The sequence below is a fragment of the Neolamprologus brichardi genome, chromosome 23 (genome assembly GCF_056152115.1).
Source record: "Neolamprologus brichardi isolate AB-2024 chromosome 23, ASM5615211v1, whole genome shotgun sequence".
NCBI classification, from domain to species: domain Eukaryota; kingdom Metazoa; phylum Chordata; class Actinopteri; order Cichliformes; family Cichlidae; genus Neolamprologus; species Neolamprologus brichardi.
The window spans coordinates 41140917-41164823 of NC_142125.1; the positions used below are offsets into that span (position 1 = coordinate 41140917).

At 40.1% G+C, this 23907-nt stretch overlaps 2 protein-coding genes across 3 annotated transcripts in view; one reads left to right on the forward strand and one right to left on the reverse strand.

Annotated features, from left to right (window-relative positions):
* The window catches only part of LOC102785959 (neuronal membrane glycoprotein M6-b-like), a 47180-nt gene extending 31587 nt beyond the window's left edge, over positions 1-15593 (forward strand). For both annotated transcript variants that reach the window (XM_006808906.3, XM_006808905.3), the window contains exons 2-7: positions 5469-5655; positions 8472-8631; positions 9159-9327; positions 11337-11410; positions 11499-11564; positions 12208-15593. In XM_006808906.3, coding sequence (XP_006808969.1) covers positions 5469-5655; positions 8472-8631; positions 9159-9327; positions 11337-11410; positions 11499-11564; positions 12208-12360 — 809 coding nt within the window. In that variant the 3' untranslated portion in view covers positions 12361-15593. The remainder of the gene's footprint in view (positions 1-5468; positions 5656-8471; positions 8632-9158; positions 9328-11336; positions 11411-11498; positions 11565-12207) is intronic.
* Positions 15594-16696: 1103 nt separating this feature from the next.
* LOC102785673 (ras-related protein Rab-9A-like) lies at positions 16697-23877 on the reverse strand. The gene is made up of 2 exons (XM_006808904.3): positions 23760-23877; positions 16697-18440 (listed from the first exon to the last, which is right to left on the reverse strand). Exon 2 carries the CDS (start codon positions 18359-18361, stop codon positions 17750-17752), a length of 612 nt encoding a protein of 203 aa, XP_006808967.1. The 5' UTR covers positions 18362-18440; positions 23760-23877; the 3' UTR covers positions 16697-17749.
* Between the last annotated feature and the right edge of the window lie 30 nt (positions 23878-23907).

Genomic DNA, 23907 nt, shown 5'->3' on the forward strand with positions numbered 1-23907 from the left:
AAAATATTTGCATTGCTTTACACTGACAGTAGGCAAATGGTGGGTAGTGGAAGTTTTTACATCACCAGTTTTCAAGCTTTTTGTGATGATAGAGGCACTTTTACCTCACAAGTATCCAATTTAAGGATGAAATAGTGAAATAGTTGGAATGAATCCACATTAATGTCCCGCTGTAACACAAACAGATGTAGCAGCTGACTGTCAACTCCCATGATTTGTTGGAGAAAAGGCGCTGTTTTGGTCAGAGACATCTTTGGAGAACATAATGGCTTCAGTTTCCCTTCATAAGAGACTGCAAAACTGTGAAAATATTCAAAATCGTAAAATACTCTATAAGGCTGCACATCTACTGCTGCAGCTCATGCTTTTCTAAACTGGGGGCTTGCCAGCAGTCACTCACTGTCATTAATACACATGAATATAGACGAGCATCTCATGTACGTCCACTTCAGAAAACTAAGCTTTAACTAGTTCCTGGTGAAGCATCTGTTAGCTGAATTTCCTGCATCACTTAATGAAAGGTGTAACTTCAGACCATGAAAGCTTATCATGGTCAGTAGTTATAATAGTTATAAGTTATAACATGTGTGAGTGGGGCACAATACTTCCACATCAGCAGTCTGTGTGACTTTTTGTGGCATGTACTAACAGTATACTATTCTTACTTGCCCAATACTGCAATTTCTGTTTGACCCAGTTCCCAAAAAGTGACTTTAGAGTAAACCAGATTGCCCTCCCTCCGTATTTCCTGTGTTATAGCTTCAGTTGCTTTAACGTCCTGCAGCTGGTTGCTATTTTTGTTTTGACTTCCATTAAAGCACCGATCTCTGGGTTTTGATTCAGGCTACATCACTCTGAGTGTACGTGTGAGAAGAGCGCAGCGGCTGCTAAGGACTACGCTGCCGCTGAACTGGGTCGCGGGTAACACGTTGCTATGGCAACTGCCATTTGCGGCCCTGGGGCCAAGAACTGCTTTTCACTTACTCTTTCTCATTCTTCTCTCTGTTGTTTCTCACTCGCGTTCCCTTTCTTCACCTCCTTCTCTCATCCCTTTGTTCCTCTGCTTGCTTTTATCCATCTTGTCCCCGCACTTCATCTCCATTCACCCTTTTCCTTTTTTTTCCTGAAACTCCTGACTTTATGCTGCCTTCAACTCTTTTATTCTATCCCCGTGTCTTTAGCCTTCGCTCTGTGCAGAAAGCAAAAAGAGCAGGCGTCTGTTATCATCCTTTCTCTTAACTCTTACCAGCAGCCACAAATGTATAGTTTTGCACTGTAGGCCGAAGCAGCTCATTTGGAAGGAAAACAAGCTTTTTAACAGTAGGGGGATGTTAATCCTCAGTTGCAGCTTTGACTGTCATATTATTTGCTGCTCTGTTGTTTGACAATATTAGCAGAAAGTCTTTTGTTCTTATTGGTGGGGCACCTTCACAGACAGCCCGTGAAATGTCCCCACAACCTGATGCGTCGTCCTTGGTGTGAGATTGTTGAGGTGATATATGATGCAGCATCATAGCGGGAGCGTAACATATTGTCTCAGCGATTAACTCCAGCTGGCTCACTGTAAGTGCTGCATGGGCGTGCAGTCATATTTCAGTCGAAGAGCAGAGATAGATGCAGCGAGCTATAAAACAAGAGAGATGGGCCAGCCTCGGTGTTTCACCTAAATTCTACTCTAATGAATAGCCCATTGATTTCCATTAGGGCTGGCTAGAGCTGACCACTCTGGCCTGTCTGTTTCCCATTAGCGCAGTTTTAAACTGAGGCTGACAAACAGTCATAGCCAGAGGCAGACCGGAAGAAGCGGCCTGACCAGTGTTTAAAGAAACCTATGAATTCATCCATGAAGCTGCATGGAGCCAAGGAAAATACAGAGTTAACAGCAGAATATAAGCCTTAAAATCCAATCACGCAATCTCAGGATTTGCCTTAAATGAACAAAGTCTCCTCGGTCACATCCATGAATAGACCTGGACGATAATATCTCCCGGAAGTTCTTGATTTGCATTTGAAAAGCAGGGTTATCACATCTCTTTTGGTTTTATTCTCTTTTCCAAATTAAAGAAAAAGAAAGAAAGGTCAGAAGACTTGCACACTAAATTGGCTGTTGACACAGACATTTTATAGCAGGATGAAGTGTCAGTCGAGAGCAGCTTTTAAACCTCCTGGTTGTCATTGTATCGACCACTGACTCCATTGCAGGCCCCCTGAGGCCTGGCCTGCTTCTGGGCTCAGGAGTTTAGAGCCATCCAGCCTTATCAGCTGCACTTCTCCATCAGCCCATTTTCTTCATTAACATTAATAGGATTTGGATCTATTACGCAACGAGGCTCCGCTGCGTTATGCAACGTAGAGTCTTCATCAACAGCAACACTCTTTGGAGGGGAGCAGTTGCATCTTAGACTTATGGTTCAGTTATGTTCACGCAGATGTAGAGTCTCAGCTTTTAAAGAGGGACATGGGCATCGGCCAGAGTGAACATTTCTTTTTAGATCAGTGAAAAACAAAAAACTGTGTGACTGCTGTGCATAAAATCTATTTCAGAAGTTGTTTAAAAATGTGTGTAAGCTTTGTAAAGTAATGCTGTTTATGAAATTGTGAAAATATATGTATGTATATAATCTTTTTTATAATTATTCAAGGGGTGGAATAAAAGTCACACTAAACATCTTTTGTCATTACGTATATGTAAGGATATGTAATTAAATTCAATTTAATTTTATTTATATCATAAAAACAGTTGCCTAAAGGTGCTTCAATAACCCTTCAATAACAGAGAGATATGTAACAGTTAACATTAAAAATGATGCTTGCAAGCCTTTCCTTTATTAATTTCTACAGTTAAGATTTTACTCTAAATTCCGCAAGAAGAAAAATTCCTTTTAAACTGTAACAGTGACAGGAAGTGCACATTTTTATACTTGTGCATAGAACAAATCATGTTTCTGGTAGTGAAAGTTTGCTTTATCAGCTGAAAACACAAATCCTCATGTCAATGTGCTATAGTGACAATCCCGTGTTCAGCAGGAATACTTTTTCCCTAGCGGTTTAGCGTGTTTAGCAAAGATTAGCATGCTAACACGCTAATCTTTGCTAATAATCAATACTAACAACAGCAAACTACGCTAACATACTGAAGCCTGGCTGGTTGAAATTATAACATTTACAGTAGTCACAGTGTAGTGTGTAAGCAGGTCAACTTTTGGTTTTGGTTTAGAACTAAACTCTGAAGAAATCTGAGGAAGCTAAAATGTTAGCTTTGAAGGCATTTGGTTATCAACTAAAGCATTAATCAAGTAAGATTTGGTGTGAAGAAAGCATATAAGGGATCACCAGTAGTCATCAGAATATGTCACATCGGTTAGCATCATCCACTCTGTTCTTAAATAATTTAAGTCTGGAACAAATTAAAATCCAAAAGATAAGCATTACCATCTGGCTGCACCACTAGCATGGATGAATAAAACACAATTTATAGTATTCAGGTCGTGGAAGTCAAGGCTAATCCCTGGTCTATTTCAGGAAGCAAAGTGCTATTGTTGTTTTTACTTTGTCAAGTTATTTATAAGTTAATTAGCTTATTATATAAGTGGCTTAATTAAATGGGAGCATATAATGTGATAACTACATTTAAAAGGTAATAATCGCCACATTTAGCTTCAGCATGGTGGAGTATATTTTCTCCCAGCAGTAATTTTATTGATGATTCTTTCCCCCGGGGAGGCTGAAATCCAATCTGCTCCTTTAAGCTCATCAATAACGAGTCCACAAGCTTACAACCCTACCATGCTCTCAACCGTGTAGTGGCAGAGAAGGTTTTTTCACTATAAAATGACACTCTTGTTGCATTTTGGTGAAATTTTCTTCCCTTCCAGCCAACCTTGAGATGGCCTTGTGTGTTTCTGCGTATGCACGCATTCAAGTGTGCGGTTTAATTGCTTTGTGTGGGAGAATATCACCTCGTGTCATCACCTGTCAGAGTCTATTGATTGAGCTTGACGTTGATAGAAGCTGTCAGAGAGTCTTAGCGCCGGCTTGTGTGGATGTTGAAGTGAATTTCATGTTCTGATAGAATCAACTGTCAGATGCATTAAAGAGCTGTGACTAGCATGAAGGCTGTTATTCTCTAATGCTCGCTATCAACTTTAGTAGCAGAGGCTGTCAGCTATAGATCGTCCGATCTCTGCAGACCTTCATGTGCAGGATCTGAAACACGCATAATGTGATAAATCACATTTCCAAGGTTTCACATACAGAATTGTCTGAATTGAACAAACTTCTGAAAATAAAATTATGATGCTTCAAAGCTTCCGGTTGGAGCGGGTTGTCATGGAAACAGCAAAGTGGCACGCACAAGACATTTCATTTTGTCTTTTTTCCTGAGTAACTTCATGGTTTATTCGAGGAGTTATTAAGATTCGAACTCTCGAGCTCAACACAGAGTTTTATTTGCCCTCTTCATCATCAGTCCTTATCCTCTTGATTGTGAGAGGGAGCAGAGGCAGCAGGATGCACAGTGTTTGCAGCACCTGTATCTCCCAAGCCCATAACTCATGCAGGAAGCCTCATACACTGCTGCGGTTAATGGAAAACAAATTTACTAATTCATCATCATCACTGTGTGGAAACTGCTCGTGCACAAGGGATAATTTTAAATTATTCACCACTCTCTTTTGACTTCTGAAAAAGGCAAAATCAGCTGCAGAAAGCTGGAAAATATGCACACGGGCACAGAAAAATCTCAGTCGTTTTCCGCCTCCCCTAAGAAAACGTCCGATTTGTCAGTTTTTTGTTGCATAGAAATCCCAAATACTTAAAGCGTAAGAACTCCAAATGTGTTGTAATCATTGTGGTCTACAAAAATAACGTAGCTCATAGGAATTTATTTTAAACTCATGTAGATTAGGTCATGAGTTAATCTTGCAAGTTGGTCATAACAAAGAAAAAAACTGAGTAGTTTGAGCATGTACAGCATGTACAGTAGCACAGCTTACATGTAATATTCAGCACACCCGACTGAGCTTAAAGTGAACACACTCTTACTGCGAAAGATGCCATGATCAGCCGCTCGACATGCCCGACATGAAGAGGTGTTCTGCTCTGAAAGATGAGCATAAAGCCCTTGAAGCGTGCACGCTTGATTCAGCCCCAGCAGTGCAAACATCCATGCAGGTTTCTGCCTGAGTAAAAATCAAAGAGCGGTGGACAAAAAGGCCCGTCGAGTGTTGCGCTGAGTGTCATCAGCAGAGGCGAACAAGTCTCTATGTGAGATGTCACGTTGCCACAGTCAGCTCTCGTTGCTATCGTTAAAATCATACATTTGAATTGCAATTTTGCCATGTGTGTGCTTTCAAATCTGACCTGTTTGCTCTTGCATCCTTCCTTAAAGCTTTCTGTCTTTGAAGCTTTCTAGCAGCTAAATGCAAAAGAACACCTATGGATCAGGCTCTCTTTGTCTCCCCCTATAGGATGCTTCGAGTGCTGCATCAAGTGTCTGGGCGGGGTGCCCTATGCCTCGCTGGTGGCCACCATCCTCTGCTTCATAGGTGTGGCTCTGTTCTGCGGATGTGGCCACGTAGCGCTGACTGGGACTCTGACCATGCTGGAGAATCACTTCTCCAGGGTATCTAGCGACCACGCCACCCTCACTGTGGTGTAAGTCCACTGAGTTTCTAATCCAAGTGTAGTTCATCACTAAGGCGTTCTCTTACTTATGATTTTATCACATGTCACTTATGGAAAAGATTAGACACGGATAAGTCCTGTCACTGTATTTCACTCACTCCCCTTCTTTTACTTAAAAACTGGTATGACCAGAATTTACTGATATTATGCTTGCAATGATTGCATCTGCTGAACCCGCCACATTGTGTGCCATAAACTGGTAAACTGGGAATATTAGAAACAGTCAGAAAATTATTACTTAAAAGGTCAAGGTTAGAAATGTATGGAAGAGGATTAGGGCCACTGAAAGGGAAAAAAGGGATCTGAGATTAAAATCTGGAAAACAAAAATCCAGCCCCAACCCCCTTTTTTGGCCCTAATCTTCTCCCACAGGACTGAAATATATTTTTCGGTGATTATTTTTAAAATGGATCCTGACATAAATATAAATGAAAACTAAGATCATGGGGTGTTTATACACTCTGTAATGTCAGGTATTCAGAATAATAATAATAATTTAAGTTAGGCCCACAATGCTGATCTGGATAATCAGCAAAGAAAATGAGTCGATGGACCGTATAGTTCTGTTTTCATTTATTCAGGTTTTGCAGTTATATGACTGCTAACCACATGACATAAACTAAGAAAGAGGAAGAAAAAGTTAATTCCATAAATATTTGCTACAGGTTGCTCGCAGCCACGAGGTGAAATTGGTCACAAAGAGGTGCAAAAACCAAAAACCTCCTCGTGATTACCTTTAGCTGTGATCACCCAGAGTTTATGTTGAAAATGACCCGTCTGCAAACACTTGCCAACTAATTCACTGAGTGATCATGAAACTGTAAAGCCTATGACACAAAGCAAAAAGGCAGACCATTCTTTTCAAAGTAAAAGTTGGGCCTTTTGTAATGTGTTGGCTTCAGCCTGGAGTGCGAAGTCTCGCTTCACTACCACTCGACTACTAGTTGGCAATTGTTTGCAGACAAGTGACCCAGCTCAAAAGCAGCAACTTAAAGAGGAGACTATATTTTGTTTTTTGTTTTTAAATATTGACTCATCTCAGTAAAATTAACAGCCCAAATAGCATGAAGACAAAAAGTGGCATCTACCCTAAGCCAACCTCAGGCAAGTTTTTATTCACACCTTGTCAGGTGTAGATAATAGACATTTATGCCTTGGAAACACCCAGAGAATCTTGCACTGCCACAAGTTGAGTTGAGTAGGGGTTGCAGAGGGCCATAACAGCCACCGTCTTTCATGCAAACTACATGCAGTTGCAGTAATCTGTAGCAACAAGGAGGTTTTTTGGTGCAGCACACTCTTTGTGATGGATTTCTCCCAATTACAGCCTCCGATAATCAAACAGCAGCTAGTCAGAGAATGCAAACCTTTCCCCAGCAACCAGCAGTTGTATTTTGTCCAATATGGCGAACAACTCTCATCAATGTGCCCCACAAAAGAAACCTCTAACAAATCCCCCTAGTATTTTGGTTTAAACATGTTAAAAAAATAATCCGATATATAACAAAAGCTCTCATAAACCATAAGTTAGTGGATAAAACTGTCTTTGATTAGCTTTCACTATAGTCTACATATCATCATAAAGTTCAAAACCCTAGTCAGAGAAAACAGATTCCAGTACGATGGTTATCAACATCTGTTAAGCCATCGTTTCTGCTTCATGTTCTCTACTTGTACACATAAGAGGGGTGTTTCATGTGTCATCTGACTCTTCATGCTGACAAAGTCATCCCTATGAGTTCTGTCTAGTCCACTCAGAGATGATAAAGTGGTGATTAACATTTATAAGGAACATAAAAAAGAAAGAAAGACAAATTCATATTTCGATCTTTATCTATCGTAATCTTGGGATTTAGTGCAGAGTGTTAAAATAAACATTTTAACTTAAGTTCATGTATTTTAACGCTGCTGTTTCCTTCTTACGTGATGGCTGCACGTTAGAGCTGTGAAACTTTAAATATAAACATTAAACTGTCCCGTAGTCTAACAAAAGAAATCTCTCTAAGTTGCCTGAATAGGTGTTTTTGAAAATAAATACCCTAATCCGTTTTTTAATCTAATATTCTAGCTTCAGTTCCAGCAGTGGAGAAAAGACTTAGCAAGAGATTAGAACCAAGTATTAAAACATATATATATTGTCTGCATCACCAGCTGCATTCAAATGCCGTTGCTGTAATGCTGTAACATTACACTTCAGCTTTATTCTGAAGCTGCACATATCCTACAGTAGAGAATTTATATTATACTTAAAACATGTTGTGGATAGTAGAATCAGTGAAACTGTGTGATCTGAATCTATTTTAAACTGAAACTCAGAACATAACCTGAGTTATTACAATGATTTAGTCAGGAAAAAGACAGACTGATAGAAAATTTTAAGCACGACAAAGCTTCCTGACCAGTTAATCCAGCTCTGTATCACATCCCTTTGTCCTAAAATGCTACATTTTAAGTAAAATTTAAATTACTTATCACGAACGTCTAACGTTAACCAACTTTAGCCACAAAAACTGCATCTAACATTAGCTAAGATTAACCACCATGAGCTAATGGTACCATTATCTAAGGTTACCCAACGATAGTCAATATAATACAATATAATCTTGATCTTTATCTCTTTAAAAAAAGGTAAAAGTAGTTAAATGAAACATAAAATAAAAAGGGTTTTAGCTTACACGAGCTAACATTAACCAGCATAAAACATTAGCTTAGGGTTTAATTGGTGCAGGTTCATATAACCTTGATGTTTAAAGCTAATTCCTTGCTTTGCCTCTGTTTTTGTTCAGGATTCAGATTTTTCAGTACATCATCTATGGCATTGGCTCCTTCTTCTTTGTCTACGCCATCGTCCTGTTGGCTGAGGGCTTTTACACCACCAGCGCCATCAAGAAGGAGCTGCAGAGTGACTTCAAGACCACCGTCTGTGGACGCTGCATCACCGCCTTCGTATGTGAACACACAAATACACGCACACATAAGCAGCTGCAAATCATCACACCCACTGACCCAGTTACACTTCAAATTAAAGCCTCCAAATGAGACTTAATGACTTTGATGTGTATTTTAAAACGTTCCTGCTTAAAGTAGTTTAGTGGCTTAAAACAACAAATGGAAAACGGTCCTTCAGTATGCTTTACATGCCTGAATAAGGGTCATCTTAAAAGTATTTCAGAGACCCAGTCACACGCATTTACACGTTTATGAGCACATGCGCATGACGAAGACAGATATAAACAAATACTTGCACATACACAAATGCTTAAAATCCCACTTGAGCCTTCAGGGTAACTCTGGCACTGTTTGTCCTTTCTACCCTGATTACTCTAATTGCTGCAGATGTCGGCTAACATTAGCGTAAACCCTGATTTGCCTCTGATTTGTGTCCGTATAAACAATCTCAGCCTTTAAAAAATATTCTTTTTTATAAAATCACAATTTTTTTCTCTTTATTTCCACTTGTCTCCTCTCCTCAGTTCATGTTCCTGACCTACATCCTCTTCCTGGCCTTCCTTGCCATCTTCGGCTTCACGGCGATCCCGGTTTTCCTCTTCTTTAACATGTGGAATACCTGTGCTACCATGAAATCTCCCTATGCTAACATCACCTCTCCTGACTCCATCTGTGTGGATGTCAGGCAGTACGGTCAGTAACTTAGAAATGACGTGAACTGTATTAGTTAAGTTTATGTCTGATGCATTCTTTCGGTGATTGAATGAACCGTACATGTGTGGCATACGTAGATTTTATAAGTGAAATTGGCTGACATTAGCCAATTTGAGCTAGGTTGGCTAGCTAGGTATAGGCTAGCTCATGATTCTCTTTTATGAGATATTTTGTATCTTTCCGTACTAATATCATAGTTTTTCCCTATAAAGGATAAACATTAGTATTGAGAGGCTAAAATATCTTACATAAATTAGCACTGGAACAATAATAAATGTTCAGATACTGACGATGGGAAATCTGTCAATTTAATAGTTGTTTTTGAAACGATGCAGCCTGTCAAAATAAATCCATCACTTAGCACCAGTAAATCTTTGAAAGCCTGGTTTTTATTCTAATAGTCATTGCTGTAAGGCTTTGCAGTTCCCTAGCATTGTTTCTTGCCTCCTTCTCCAGCCAACAAGGCCAGTCTGCCCTTTATATTTTTCCTGTAGCTCCTAGTTCTGCCCACCTTATGTTATCACAGCTGACACATTTTCATCACAGTTTGTGCAGGAGTAGTACCTGCCAGACAGGTGGCCCTCCATTACTTGGTTATAAACAGTTTGCAAAAAATATGTGCAGATGACGTGTCGTTTGTAACTCAACAACGATTTCTTGTTGCTCCAAACTCATGTTAGCTCATGTTAGCTCATGTTAGCTCATGTTAGCTCGTATGCAGGGCTACATGCAGCCTGAAGGAGAGCTTGTTTATTCAAATGTGCTATATGTAAATTAGGAATAACAAAGCTAAACTGCCTCCTGCTAAACCTATTAGGCTTATTTTATTCTTTTTTCGAATCAAATGTAAAACCACATATTGACAATGTATACACAGTGGTTCTTCCTGAGACAAATGGCCAACCTCACAATGAAAAATATACATGTATACACTGTATCTGTTTACTATGTACAGTATAGTATGTATGGAAACATCCAAGAAGATGTGCAACGCTTGAAAATCATAGGTTGTGAAAATCTGTACAAAATATTTTAAAGTGCTGTATAAAATGTAATAGAATAGTGGCATTGCTGCACAGTGCAGACCAGACCAAAGATTTAGATGACGAAACCTGCTTTCATGCTATTCAGTTCACTTTAAAACCATCTTCAAAAGATGTCTTAAAAAATATAAAATCTGTCATGGTACTTGTCTTTAAAGTTCAGGAGAAATTCCCCTGATCAAGAAATATTCTGGCTAACTTTAAAAAGTCTGCAACAAAATAGGAAAAACATCCCGGTGCCGCTCTCATTTCCACACAGGCGTTACCTGCAGGCGGAAAACTCTGGAACATTTTTTCAGGCTTTCCCCTCCTTATAAACGCCACCTATTCATCTCCAACCACTTTAAATGTCATTGTCTATGCACGAAGAGGTCAAACGAATACATTTAGATTATTGAGAGCGTGACTGGATCTCTATGAAAATCCACCTCAAAGCAGTGTTACAGCACAGCAACACTCCCCTGTGATTGCGTATGTGGTCATCAGTCTGATGGCCCAACGTACAGTACGTGACCCACATTTGAAAAACAGCTGGCTCGCTTACAAAGTAGGATGAGGATCACATATGCTTCATTGGCTGCGGTGCTGCACTAGCACGGCGTGTGAAATATTAACCCCAATTACTCAAATTATTGTCAGCAGTTTTGGAGCTCCAGCTGATGAGTGATTGAGGAAAGGTTTTAGAAGCTAAAACAAGCAACTGCGCACAGTTTGTTTTTTACAAATAGCAGCCTATAGCAGCAATCCCCTAAAGTGATTCTACAGTAAAAAGAAAGAAAGGAAAAAGGGATTCACAATGACCCACATTTTTCCAGCAGCAGCCCTGTTTCCTTTAATCTTTATCTGCGCCTAATGCATAATGCCTTCAATCATATCACACAGTCTCTGGGGAGGAAAAAGCTTCTTGTCTCAGTCCTGTGACGTTTCATCTCTCTGATCCCGCAGGTGTTATTCCCTATAATGCCACGCCAGGAAAAGCTTGCGGAGCCACGCTGGGAGAGATTTGTAACACCAGTGAGGTGAGAGGATGCTGACCTCTGTTTTTTTCCTTATTCCCTCGCTCGCCTTTCCTCCCTTCACTAACCTAGCTTCTCTTTCTCCCCGCAGTTCTACTTGTCCTACCACCTCTACATCGTTGCGTTAGCCGGCGCCGGAGCCACCGTCATCGCACTGGTAAGCTCCTCATGATCCCACCGATGCGGTAGTGTGCCGCTCAAAATATGCATGTTGCTATGGCATGATTATCTGTTTCCACGGCAACCTCTCCGCCTCTCACATATGTCCTTCTATGGGTTTCTGCAGCCCGCCTCTGTGCATGGGCTCACCAAGGGTCAGTGTTTTACTCTGCTGCGGAGGCGGGCTTTTTTGTTTTGAGTCCAGGGAGATGGAGATGCTCAAAAAAAGCATTAAGCAGTACTCCAGATGTTGGCACAGGGTCAGCTGGAAGCTCTGTATACTTTGATGTGTTACAAAAGGTGGAAAGACATGCTAGAAAAAAGTCACAGAGGAAAACTGGCTTGTACAGTAATGTTGCTCTGGAACATTTTCATTGTTCTCAGGTTGGTTTCTATTAATATATTTGGATGTTTTCTACATTTAGACATCGCTAAACTTCAGTGGGCAAATATCAGTAGTGTGGGATCAGACACTTGGGGATTTGGCACACAGATGTAAAACAGGATGTAACAGGACATACCGAAAACATGCACGCAGAGGTTTTTGAGCACATTTTGAATGCATGTAATAATAGAAGTAGTAGTAGTATGGAGTTAGTTCCTGTGCTTGAACATGAAGAAAAAATCTTGTATCTCTTCAGATCCACTACCTGATGATTTTGGGGGCCAACTGGGCCTATCTGAAGAGCGCCGCCTCCACGCACGATTACCAGGACATCAAGACCAAGGATGACCAGGATCTGGAGGCTGAGGCACGCTCCAAGGAGGGCCAGAACTCGTCCTCCTACTCATAAGGACAAGAGAGCCCAACACCACCATCCGTCTTCTCTCCACACCACAACCCCCATCCCCTTGCAACAACTAACACCCACCCTTTCCCTCCGTTAAAACAAACCACCTCGGTCATGTTTGATAGTCCCAAAACCTCCTGATTCTCCATCCTCTTCCCTTCTGCAGTGTTCATTAAGGGTTGTGGGTACGTCCTCACCTCTGAGGGGAAGAGAATAGAAAGTCAGGAGAAGTGGCAGGCCCAGATGGAGGCGGATGCTTTCAGAATGGGAGAGCTCGCCCGCGGGGTCGAGCTCAGGTACAGTACATCAGTTCAGAAGCGTCTCTTCCCTCGTGCTTTTGGGCGGCGACTCGTGAACGTGGCCCGGCTGTGATGGCCTCGCGCCCTGAGCCAACACAGCCTCTCGACACACAGCTCCTAACAGCCTAAAAAAGATAAACATTGTTCACTGCCTGCATCGACCATAAAAAGCCAGGCAGTGATCAACTTCCTCTGTTTTTTTGGTGTTTTATATGCATATATATATGAATATGAATATATTGTGCGAATGTGTACGAATGTTGTTGTTTTTTTTAATACTCTCTGAAAAGTATGCCAGATACTATTATGATCTTTTTTCTTCTTTATGTTTTTGCGCTCATAGGTTTTTCTCCTTTACTTTTCTTTCCATCTTTAACTTCTTTTGCTAATGCTCGTTGTTGCACTATTAAATAAAGAAAAAAAAGGGACAATGAAAATCCCTTAAAAAACATGAACCACTCCAATCCCTTCTCTCATGGAAATACCTAAAATTATGTCAAGTCATGTGGTATCTCAAGGATTATTATGCATTTACATGATAAGAGTTTATTTACTCATCAAGGCACTCACAGTTTATTTAAGACCGGAGAGGTAGCAACCTTTGAAGCAAGGAAAAGCTTCGAGGAATACGCTCATTTGCTTTCAGGTCAAGGATTAGAGGAAATGATTAAAAGTTGTCTGTATGATTTGTAAAAAGCTTCATCATAGCGCTACAGTTAGCATAAAGACTGGAAACACAAAGACTGGTATTGAGTCTGATTTAAGATGTTTCACTTCAGTGTAGTACACAGTGTACATAATCATGTAGTGTATGAATTTTGATTTGTTTCAGCAAGTCATGCACCTACAGAAACAACAGTTGTAGCGTTGGATCGATTGTTGCGCTAGCTAACATATTTTGTGAACATTCCTTTTTGTTGAGACGCCGACCAAATATTAACCTAATTCACTCTACAATGAAGATGATTAAGTAATATAAAATGCAAAAATCAATCCAAAAACAAACACAAAAACACTAATGCAAGCAGCTGAAGAAAGATATCTGCTGCTGTTAGCTAGCTAGCTAGCTAGCTAACTAGCACTGGTAGGGCCTGCTGGCTGAAACATTGTTTGTAAAGCCCTCCTTTTCCAGTTCATAGCTAAAAATTGTTTGATGGGTGCTCCGTTACCACTTTTGGGCTAATAATTAATTGAAGGGCCTTCTTTTTCCAGTTCTTGGCTAATGTTTGCTGGTTCCTCTTTTTCTGTTATTTTTCCGCTACAAGATGGTGGCCATTATTAAAAGTGAGAAGTTCAGCCTTACACACTTCCTGTAGCCATACTTTTTAGTATTAATGCAGTTATGCATTCAAAACAGCAAGTGCAAGTAAAGAAGTACATCATTTTAGTACTTTCTTACGCATTTTAGTGCTTGATGTTTATTTACTGACAAAGGTGGTATGGATCTACTCATCTAGCTCTTGGCAAGAAAACATATTAGCATACTTCTGAATATGAAACTGCTCTTTTGAAGACCAAAATGGGGTTTTGCTACACTCACCACCAGCCGCAGCAGAAATCAAAGATAAATCTGTCCGGGTCTTAAAAAACAGACACACACCTCAGGTATTAAACCAAGTCTGATTTTCCACCAGTTGTGTACTTTTCCTAAAACATCACCAGTTAAACTCTTCTCCAGACTGCAGTCCTGTGTGAATTATACAGTAAAAACTTTTCTTTTCTTCTTTTGAGAAAGTTCACCTGTAAATAGCCGAATGACCCTAAAAACATGAAATAGCTCCATTCCCAAACCAATGAGAACACAATCAGTGATTTGCCATGCAATTTGTTTTCCACAAATATATGTAAATGTACCCTTTGAGATATGTGTTTAGCACTCAGATACTAGTTCTGCATTTGATATAATAATTGTAATGTAACATCTTAAATGATATGTCGTGAGAGGGATAAAGTGCAGTCACATGATATGATGGATTGAGGTGCTTGTGACGTATACATTTTAAAATGTGACAAAAAAAATATAGTGGAAATTGATTTTTAATGTTTTATCAGTTTTAGGCAGCTGAGTTCTTCTTGTAAATTAGTACTAATTATTTTATGGAACATGTCTGTGCTTATTTTTGTTCGACGGCCGACCAAGTGAGTGACTCGAGACATGAGGGGGAGTCACTCTTTTCTTCATTTCTCCTATTTTATTTCCTTTTTTTATACGTCATGCCTCTCAAATGAGCCACAGAGACTGTTTTTGGATGTTTACACTGAATAAAACAAGTCAGGAATTTTCAGACATTAATTTTATAACCAGATATTGTTTAATAATCATGAACTATATTCTATATCAGTCATTACTGGTTAGTTCACCCTCAAAAAACACTGAAAAAAACAATTTTTTGAACTTTGATGAGATGAAGCATGTCAGTATCGTCCATGTGTGCAGCTGTCTATTCTGTATAAAAAAGGACTATATTGCCATGTGTGTTATGTTTGATAAATATACGTGCTTTGCCGCCAGGTCGATGTAAAGGCAAACTTCAATTTCCTATAAGACGATGCGTGTCAGGGTGTTGTTGTTTCCTTGTTATTTGCATGAAGGAGACATGACTGTGTCTTTGCAGTTTTTCAGGTGATGTGTAGTCAATTGTAATGACAACTATGGTAGGCGGTGTTTGCCCCCTTCCTTCCTCCCCTTCCACCCACTCTTTTCTAAAGAAAACTCCATTGTACTTTGATGGCATTGTAGTCCCTGTAGGTGTTTCATTATGGTTTTATTTTTTAAGTTGGAAATAGTTCTATGACTCCTATATAGTGATGATTTTTGTAACCTTCTCTAGTAAAACCGATATTTTTTATTATCGTGACATCGTTGCCTCCCGCCTCTTCCTTGTGATTTTTATGGACACTTATTTAAAAAATTAAAGTGAAAGTATAGATAAGAGACTTCTCTTAAGGCTCCAACTGGTGATTTGAATCAAAAATGTGTAAAAAGAACAAAAAAACACAGCAGAATAGCACTTGGAGTGCATTTTTGTACAGTAATGGGAACAAAATGCAAGACTTCAGCTTAAATATCAAACATTTCTCTAAATAAAAAGCTTGTTGAAGGAAAAAGGGCACACATGAGCATATTCTCTTAACGTCGTTACGCTATTTTGTTATTTTTAAAGAGTAATCTGGATTCATTTGGGATTTAATCATTTTTACTGATCATTTAAACTCTCCAAGTTCATCTTGGTATTTTTTGTGTTATCGTGATGGCAAACAAATGGCATTGAACACTTAATACTTCCTCTTCGGATCGTGCCTTGGCATAGAAATTAATCTTCTGTTCACTGGCTGTTCCAATGGATAAATAATCAGATCATCTCAAAATTTTAAGTCAGTATCCTGAAATTTTGACTTGGCTGCCTGGTAAATAAATACATTTTATCTATTTATTTATTTTTCAAGTGGCATGAAGAAGCTTCAATAGTGATCTAACTAAACATTTTAGCTCTAATTAAAACAATCATTTGCATAGTAGCCTTTTTGATCTAAAATAGTAGATAAACACAAGCGTTAATAATTACATTAATTAAGACTCTGTGCCAAATAGCATTAGTAACACCTGTTTGTCTATTATTCTAGCAAATGCATACATCAAATTAAAACGTTAGATTAGTTGAATCTTTGAAGTTGTATCAAGAGTATAAAAATCCTACATGACTCATGAGCTTGGCAGCTTTGCAGGACAAAAAGAACAAGTCATTTCTGAAATCACAGGTAATTCCAGCTGAGATAATTGTATGCTGCTGCCACCTTCTGTGTCACGGGGAGAGAAAAGTAGATGTTTCTTTCTCAGGATGCCAAAGGAAATTAGCAGATATGATAATTTTTTTTCAGGCAAGCATGTGGTTCTAAATATTTGAGCTGTGAAACTACTGAACACCTACAGTTTCAGACTATAAAGAAACCGAAAGACGCCACACAAACTCAGTCTGCCCACACGGGTGTTTTCACTCCTGTTCTAACAAAATTGCTGCAAAACATTTTTTATTATTTAATGAATATTATTTAGAGTCCAAGAAGAGCTCTCCTAACATTCAGCCTAATTTCTAACACATCTGAGGTCTAATGCAAACATACAGGACCTCCTCCTCTTCAAAAAGAATAGTGTGACGCTGGAACGATCTCACCATTTTCTGACACGGGGGCACCACCTTGTGGATTACAATGGTACTGCAACACAAGTGAACCGCACAGATAACAGGTGTTTCTCCAGTTTTGGGTTCTGTTTTATTATCAGTTTAAAAAACACTCCTTTAACCATAATTACAGTAATTTAAGCATTACAACAGTTGATGAATAAATACTAATAAACACAAAACATTAACTCCAGCTAGGCATTATTGGCATTATTATGCTGCCAAAATAGAAAATAATATAATTTAGTTTACATCCATTTATGTGTTTATATAGATGGAAAAGAAGGTGTGTCGTGTGTTTCTAAGGCAAAAACATTACTAGCTTTAAATTTAGGTTGTTTTCTGAGAGGTATGCATCTGACTCGCAGGTCTGTTTAAGGATATTTAGTATTAAACTGCTGTAAAAGCCATTTTGTAGCTTAAGTTTTACTCCTTCATATCGAGCGCAGCATCTGCTTCAGTGTGCAAAAACAATCTTAAAGGACTTTCTGTGGCTTCCAGACGCAGCTCCATCAGTGACATGAAAACCATCAGCGAGTCTGAAACACCAACTGGTGGAAATCCTGTGTTTAGTGGTATAGAGGTGACATGATTTAGCTTGAAAACCCATTTGAGTTATTCACAATTTATAAATCGAAACATCCAAATGAAAAATGTTAATGATTCAATTTGTTTCTGTGAGGGACTGAATGTAACCGAGATCATAACCTGTAAAAATCATGAATAACTGCACAAAACTGCTGATTTGCATCAAGACTCCAGCCGTGGACGTCACAGGCTGTGTTGTGGAGGAGCTGCTGAGCCACCACCAGTTCCCATTTTCTGCAGAAAACACACTCCCTGTGTGCCCTCTGCAGGAGTGTCACATGATCTCCTGCTCGCTCACTTCCTGTCACACACTGACGGCTGAGCTCAGCAGCAGCTGTTCTGAGCCCGACTCTTCCTCTGCAAGTCCACCGTGTTGGTGTCAGTGCTGATGAGGTGACCATCTCTGTCATCTGTCATCTGAATGCGACGCACTGCCTCCTCAAAGGCCGACGCTACATTCGTAGCATCCTTGGCGCTTGTCTCAAAGTACGGGTGTCCGCCGTTTTCGCGACACCACTTTCGAGCGTCCTCCCCAGACACCTGACGCTCAGGAATATCCAGTTTGTTTCCCAGCACCACAAAGGGGAAGCTGTCGGGGTCCTTTATGTCAGCATAGTAAGTAAACTCCTTCTTCCAGTTCGCCAGGTTTTGGAAACTCTGTCCGTCGTCCAGGCTGAAGGTGAGCAGGCAGCAGTCGGAGCCGCGGAAGAACGGCGTGCGGAGGCTGCGGAAACGCTCCTGACCCGCCGTGTCCCAGATCTGCAGGGTGACGCGGCGCCCGTCCACCTCCAGCTCTTTGTTCAGGAACTCCACGCCTATGGTGTGGAAGAGGTGCGAGTCGAACTTGTTGGTGACGTATCGGTTCATGAGTGACGATTTGCCCACGCCACCGTCACCCAGAAGGATCACCTTTACGAGAGCGGATTTGGACATCATGAAGCCTGGTGCTTTGGACTGGCTACTCTGAGCAGGGAGACCGCGCGGGACGGCTGAACGATGAAGGAAGCAGTTTGACCTGCAGAGGAAAAAAGTCACAATCAACTCAAAGAATAGTTTTAAATATGGAAATGTTCAAACAAAAGAAAATAAAAACAGATTTTATTTTACTTATTTACTTATTTATTTTACTTAAGTTCCAAATGTTCATGGTAACATGATGAATGAAGGTGGTCATACCAAATATTCACCCTCAAGCTGGTTGGAATTGCACATGCTCAGTTTGTGCCTCATCTACTGTAATCACCAAGGTTATTATCGTTAACGAAAACTAACGAAATAACGAAAACTAGAAGTGAAAAAACATTTTCGTTAACGGAAATAAAAATAAAAACAAAAAAAGGAAAACTAACTAAAACTGGAATGAGTGTTCACAAAACTAACTAAAATTAACTGAATTTATAGCAAAAATGTGTTTAGTTTTCATTGATGTGTGCGTGTCATACAAGAGTCAAGGGTGAAAATGAAGTTTAGTTTCCAGATTTTTTTCTTGCTGTGTCTCATTATGCCAGCAGGTGGCAGTACGTTAGTCGAGTCGTCTGTGTTGCTGCTCCGTCCACGCGCAGAATCATGTCAGGAAAAGTCGGGAGCCAGAGTCCAATTTGGGATTACTTTGAATATGACTGTGTTTTGGATAAAGCAAGTGTCTTGTAGTAGAAACAGACAAATTATGAGGGACATTTCTAAAGGGAAAAAATCCCACAAACCTTAAAGTGCACTTGAAAAGCTCACACAAGAAGGCTAACCTAGCTTAGCTTGAGAAGGTAAGGGAGCACACTCAACCCTCATCCCCAGAAAACAGAAGCTAACCCCAGGCAAGGCAGCGTGATGCATCCCGAGACAACAGGACGGGGATATCTACACAACTGTGTGAGTCAATTACCTTCAAAAAGTTTATCAATTCACTTGAACCAAAATTACGAACACCCGGTGCTGCGAGAGTTAATAGTCTCATTGGGGCCAAGATATACATTTTATAGTTGCCTGGTATCAATGGTTGTTCATCTGCCTTTATTTATTTATCTATTTAAAGAACCCATAGGTGGGAATGTGAGTTGTCTGTCTCTGCGTGTTAGCCCTGCGACAGACAGGCGACCTGTCCAGCGTGCAGTATGGTAGCTGGAATAGCAACATACCCAAGGATGAGCAGAATGACTGATATGATGAAACTGGGATTTTGTTACACTTAATTATTGCAAACACAACTAAAACTATAACTGAAACTAATCAAAACTAAACTGAAACTAAGGATTTTCAAAAAAAAAAAAAACTAAACTAAACTAGCAAACAATTGGTAAAAACTAATTAAAACTGATATAAAATTGAAAATCTGAAGTCAAAACTAAATAAAATAAAAACTAATGAAAATTGCAAAACTATTAAAACCCTGGTAATCACATGCATGTTTGCATCAATTCAGTAAAACGCTGCCTAGAGAAACTTTCACAGCACTGCACAATGATATAAAAATGAGACAAACAGACTAATTAGTTCTGCTCTGCACTGCAGTATTAGTACTCTACCAGTATATATGTGCAAATGTGGGGTACACAATGTAGCTCCAACAGCAGGCGGAGGCAAAATACCTTCATTTAAGGTCATAGGTACAAAAGTATGTTATTGAATGTGCTTCAGAAACATTGTGTTCAAGTAGCCATTCAGCTAAAAAGTAAATAAAGGTAAGAATTATGAGGAAGCATGAGAATGAGGAAGGATTAGGCTACCTGCAGGGTGTGGTTGTCTGCTCCACAACAATAACACTTCCAGTTAGTGTACTCCCAGTGACATTAATTCCCATTTTAAGCTGCACAATTTATGTTTAAACAGGAACTATTGAAATTATTTCATATTTTTATTCTTGGATTCTACTAAAGTAGCTTTGCATGATTTCAGCGTTCAGAATAATCCTCATTTATCTGATGTAGGGGCTTGGAGCAGCCTCTCAGTTCATCTTCTGTGTTCTCTTGTTCTGATTGGCTGCCCACCATAGATTCGGGTTTTGTGAAATTTAGATGTAAAAGAAGTCATATGTGAAAAATGCTAACAGGCACTGACCTTTTACAGCTTTCTAATCAAGAGTTCTTTAAATAATCAAGGAAATAAACTTGCAGTTCAATTATTTAAGAACAAAAGGTGAATCTCACACAAAAAAACAACCATCTACACAGGTTCAGGAATGACCTTTATTTATTTATCTACTTGTAATTATATTTGTTTGCTTATGTTTTTTTTCTTTCTTCTTATTCTGTATACCTTGGCTGGTGTTATTTTGCACTGATTGTAAGTTTTTCCTTTTAAACTTTTGATTACTTGACAGTGAACAGGGGTGTTGTTTGTTAGGGTGGGTTTTTTTTTTTTTTTTTTTTTTTTATTATAATTTTTTTCCCCTCTTTTACTTTTATTTGAGGCTTTGTATTTTTGTATTTCATTGTGAAAATAATAAATATATTAAACACTAAAAAAAAACTTGGGTTACTCATAAATTACTAAAGAGAAAGCCGAACCCTGGGGTGTGCATTGCTGTTGGATTCAACACTATCAATCCCGCAAATAAGGGAATATCGTCGATAAATCGATGCACATGTGAGCTGGAAACAGCAGCTGAACCAAAGGAGAAGGAAAATTTGTCAAATTTACTTTCTTTTTTTTTTGTATGAGAATTTTCCACACATTGACACGTTGCTTTACAAATGCTTTGAGATCAGATGAACTGTGGGGTTGCACGGTCACAACAAAGGAAGGTCCTGGGTTCATATCCATCATCTGTGGCCTTTCTGTGTGGGTTCACTCTCAGTACTGTGGCTTCCTCCCACAGTCCAAAAACAATCACGTTAGACTAACTGGTGACTCTAAACTGGCTGTAGGTGTGGATATGATCATGACAGTGGTTAGATCTGTGACAGACTGACAACCTGCTGCGTCTCACAGCTGGAGCAGACTCAACCACAACCCTTAATTGGAGAAGTGGAAGAAAATGGATCAATAAAACTTCTCCAAGTTCTTTTGTGGCCTTCAAGTATTATTTGCATGATTTCCAACTTGGACCACGTGAACATCTGATTCAAGTCAGTAGACTAGCTAATCCTATTAAAGCGCCACAGCCCCCTCATTACTCTATGCAACAAACACACTTGCTACTATACCATGTGCAATATGTTGTGCATGAAATGACCCCTGCTAAACATCACATGGACATGATCACAGGACTGCTGAGTCATTCACAAGAGAGTTTTCCTCGCCGTTACGTCTGCACACCGATCACTTCAGCTGCCTGTGAGACAGACAGAGAGTCGCAGATTGTGAAGTGGCCAAGTTTAACCCACGAAGGCTCAGCGGCAAAGAACAAAAACAGCCTAATGAGGATTTAAGTGCAAATGTAATCCTGTCCCACACACTGGCATACTTTTCATGCACCTTCAGGATGACAGTCTTCAGGATCATCTCTGAGGCAAACGTGGGCACTCTAACGGCTTTGTTACACGAACACGATCACCTCATCTATCACAGCCACGGTGAGACTGCACCGCCGCATTACACACAGGTACCAATCCTTATGTTCTATGTTTGATGTCATGCATGCAGTGGGTTTCAGTGGCTGAACCACTCCTTCAGCGTAACACAGTCTCTGCCCTCAAAACCTTTTTACAATGCTACCATTGTACACTAATTATCATTTGTAGTTTTTTGCAGGATTTTGATCCTTTGACTGTCAAGAGAACAAATGTGGTCGTTCAACCACTGCAGAGACTACAGAGACACAGAAAAGGCGGCATGAACACAACAGGGAACAACAGCAGAGGAGGAAGGAGCAAAGAGAAACATTTAAGATTTCATAAAGCACACGTGAGACACATAAAGTGGAAAAAGTGGGTGGTTTTCACTGGTTTAACGCTCAGTTTCACTTCACTACAAAGTCTATCATGACTTCTGCCTTCTCCACGCAGGGGGGGGGAGTAAAGGAACCAAAACAGCCCACATGGCTGTTCCACATGTCCGTGATGCTGCTTCCAGGTGACGGTGCTTGCTAACGGCTCTAAATAACCACGACTGTGACTTTAAGTTATTGCTCAGACACGTTTCTGAGCACTGTTATATAATATGTCCTACATGTAAAAATCACGTGCTGCCTGCAACAGTTTAGGGGAAGATCGGACTAAACCCACCGCTCCATAGGAAAGTTTGAGTTACAGAGTCAACAGCGGTGAAAAACACGCTGAAGGACCAAAGTGGGGCAAATAATGTCTTAATTAATTAAACTTTAAGCACAGAGCTGCTCAAAGAACCTGTGACAGATCTAAAAGCAGCAATGCAGCAGAAAAAAGAAACGGGAAAGAACCCACCCACACACACACACACACACACACACAGTCACTCACTCAAGAGTCATGTGCTTCATTCAGCAAGATACAATTTGAAGAGAGGGCTGCTATGCGTCTGTGTGTGTCTGTGTGTGTCTGTCTTTATTTTTCCTCCATAAAATGTGCGTTTCCTCCAAATGTTGCACTTCTGAGCCTTCAAAATAAAACAACCTTGTATCCTGCATCTTCAAATCAAAGCAGCAGCCATTATGCTCAGTCAGCAGGGTAATCATCAGCCGTGAGTCACGGCAGCACAGGCCGTTCAGGTGACACACCTCAGCTGAGGGAGAGCTAATGATTGACAGTATTTCTTATCCGTAAACAACACGAAGAGCTGAAACAGCTGCAGCCACATGTGATACCAGTTAAGCCCTCTCAGAAAGCTGGCTGTGTGGAGGCTGTAAACGTCGCCGTGAGAGGCACAGGAAGGTTTGCACTATAAGTTACTACATTATAATGACAGCACAGAGTCAGCATTTGGGGGGTTTCCAGCTGGCAAACACGCACTAGATCCATTTTCGGACACGCAGGAAACCTCGAGTAACGCTTATGTTTTTCATAGTTTCTTTTTACTATTATTATTATTATTATTATTATTATTATTATTATTATTATTATTATTATTATGAATAATGGTCATTTGTACCACTTGCTGACAAAACAGCATTAAAACAGTTAAAGGAAACACCTCGATGAAACATAGCCATAAACTCTAAGTTTGCTTTCAAATTAGGTGTTCATCACTGCAGAATCAGCGCACATGACGTATGACAATGTTATTATTGTTACGCGTATTTAGTCGACGTCAAAATCTGGAGACAAATCCTTTTAAAGAGAAGTCTGAGCTTGTCCGATAATGGAAGCTTCTCTTAAAACTGTTGCTGTCCGATAATGGGCGCGCTGGTAGTTGCACATTCGCGACTTTCCTAATCCAATTAAACCCACAGAAAGTTGGTATTTTCGCCTTTCGGTAAGCGTACCTGTCGATGTGCCAATCGGTGCTGGATTCTAGCGGTTAAATTCCTCCCGTTTTTCCCGATGGGCCGCTGCTGATAGCCGGTGACATGGCGCTGCGGTGTCCCTGCCGCTGCTCTCTGGCCCCGCAGCTGCGGATGACGCTCATATGAC

Excerpts from the sequence above, each read along its gene's own strand:
- LOC102785673 (XM_006808904.3), bottom strand. The coding sequence starts at position 18,361 with ATGATGTCCAAATCCGCTCTCGTAAAGGTGATCCTTCTGGGTGACGGT.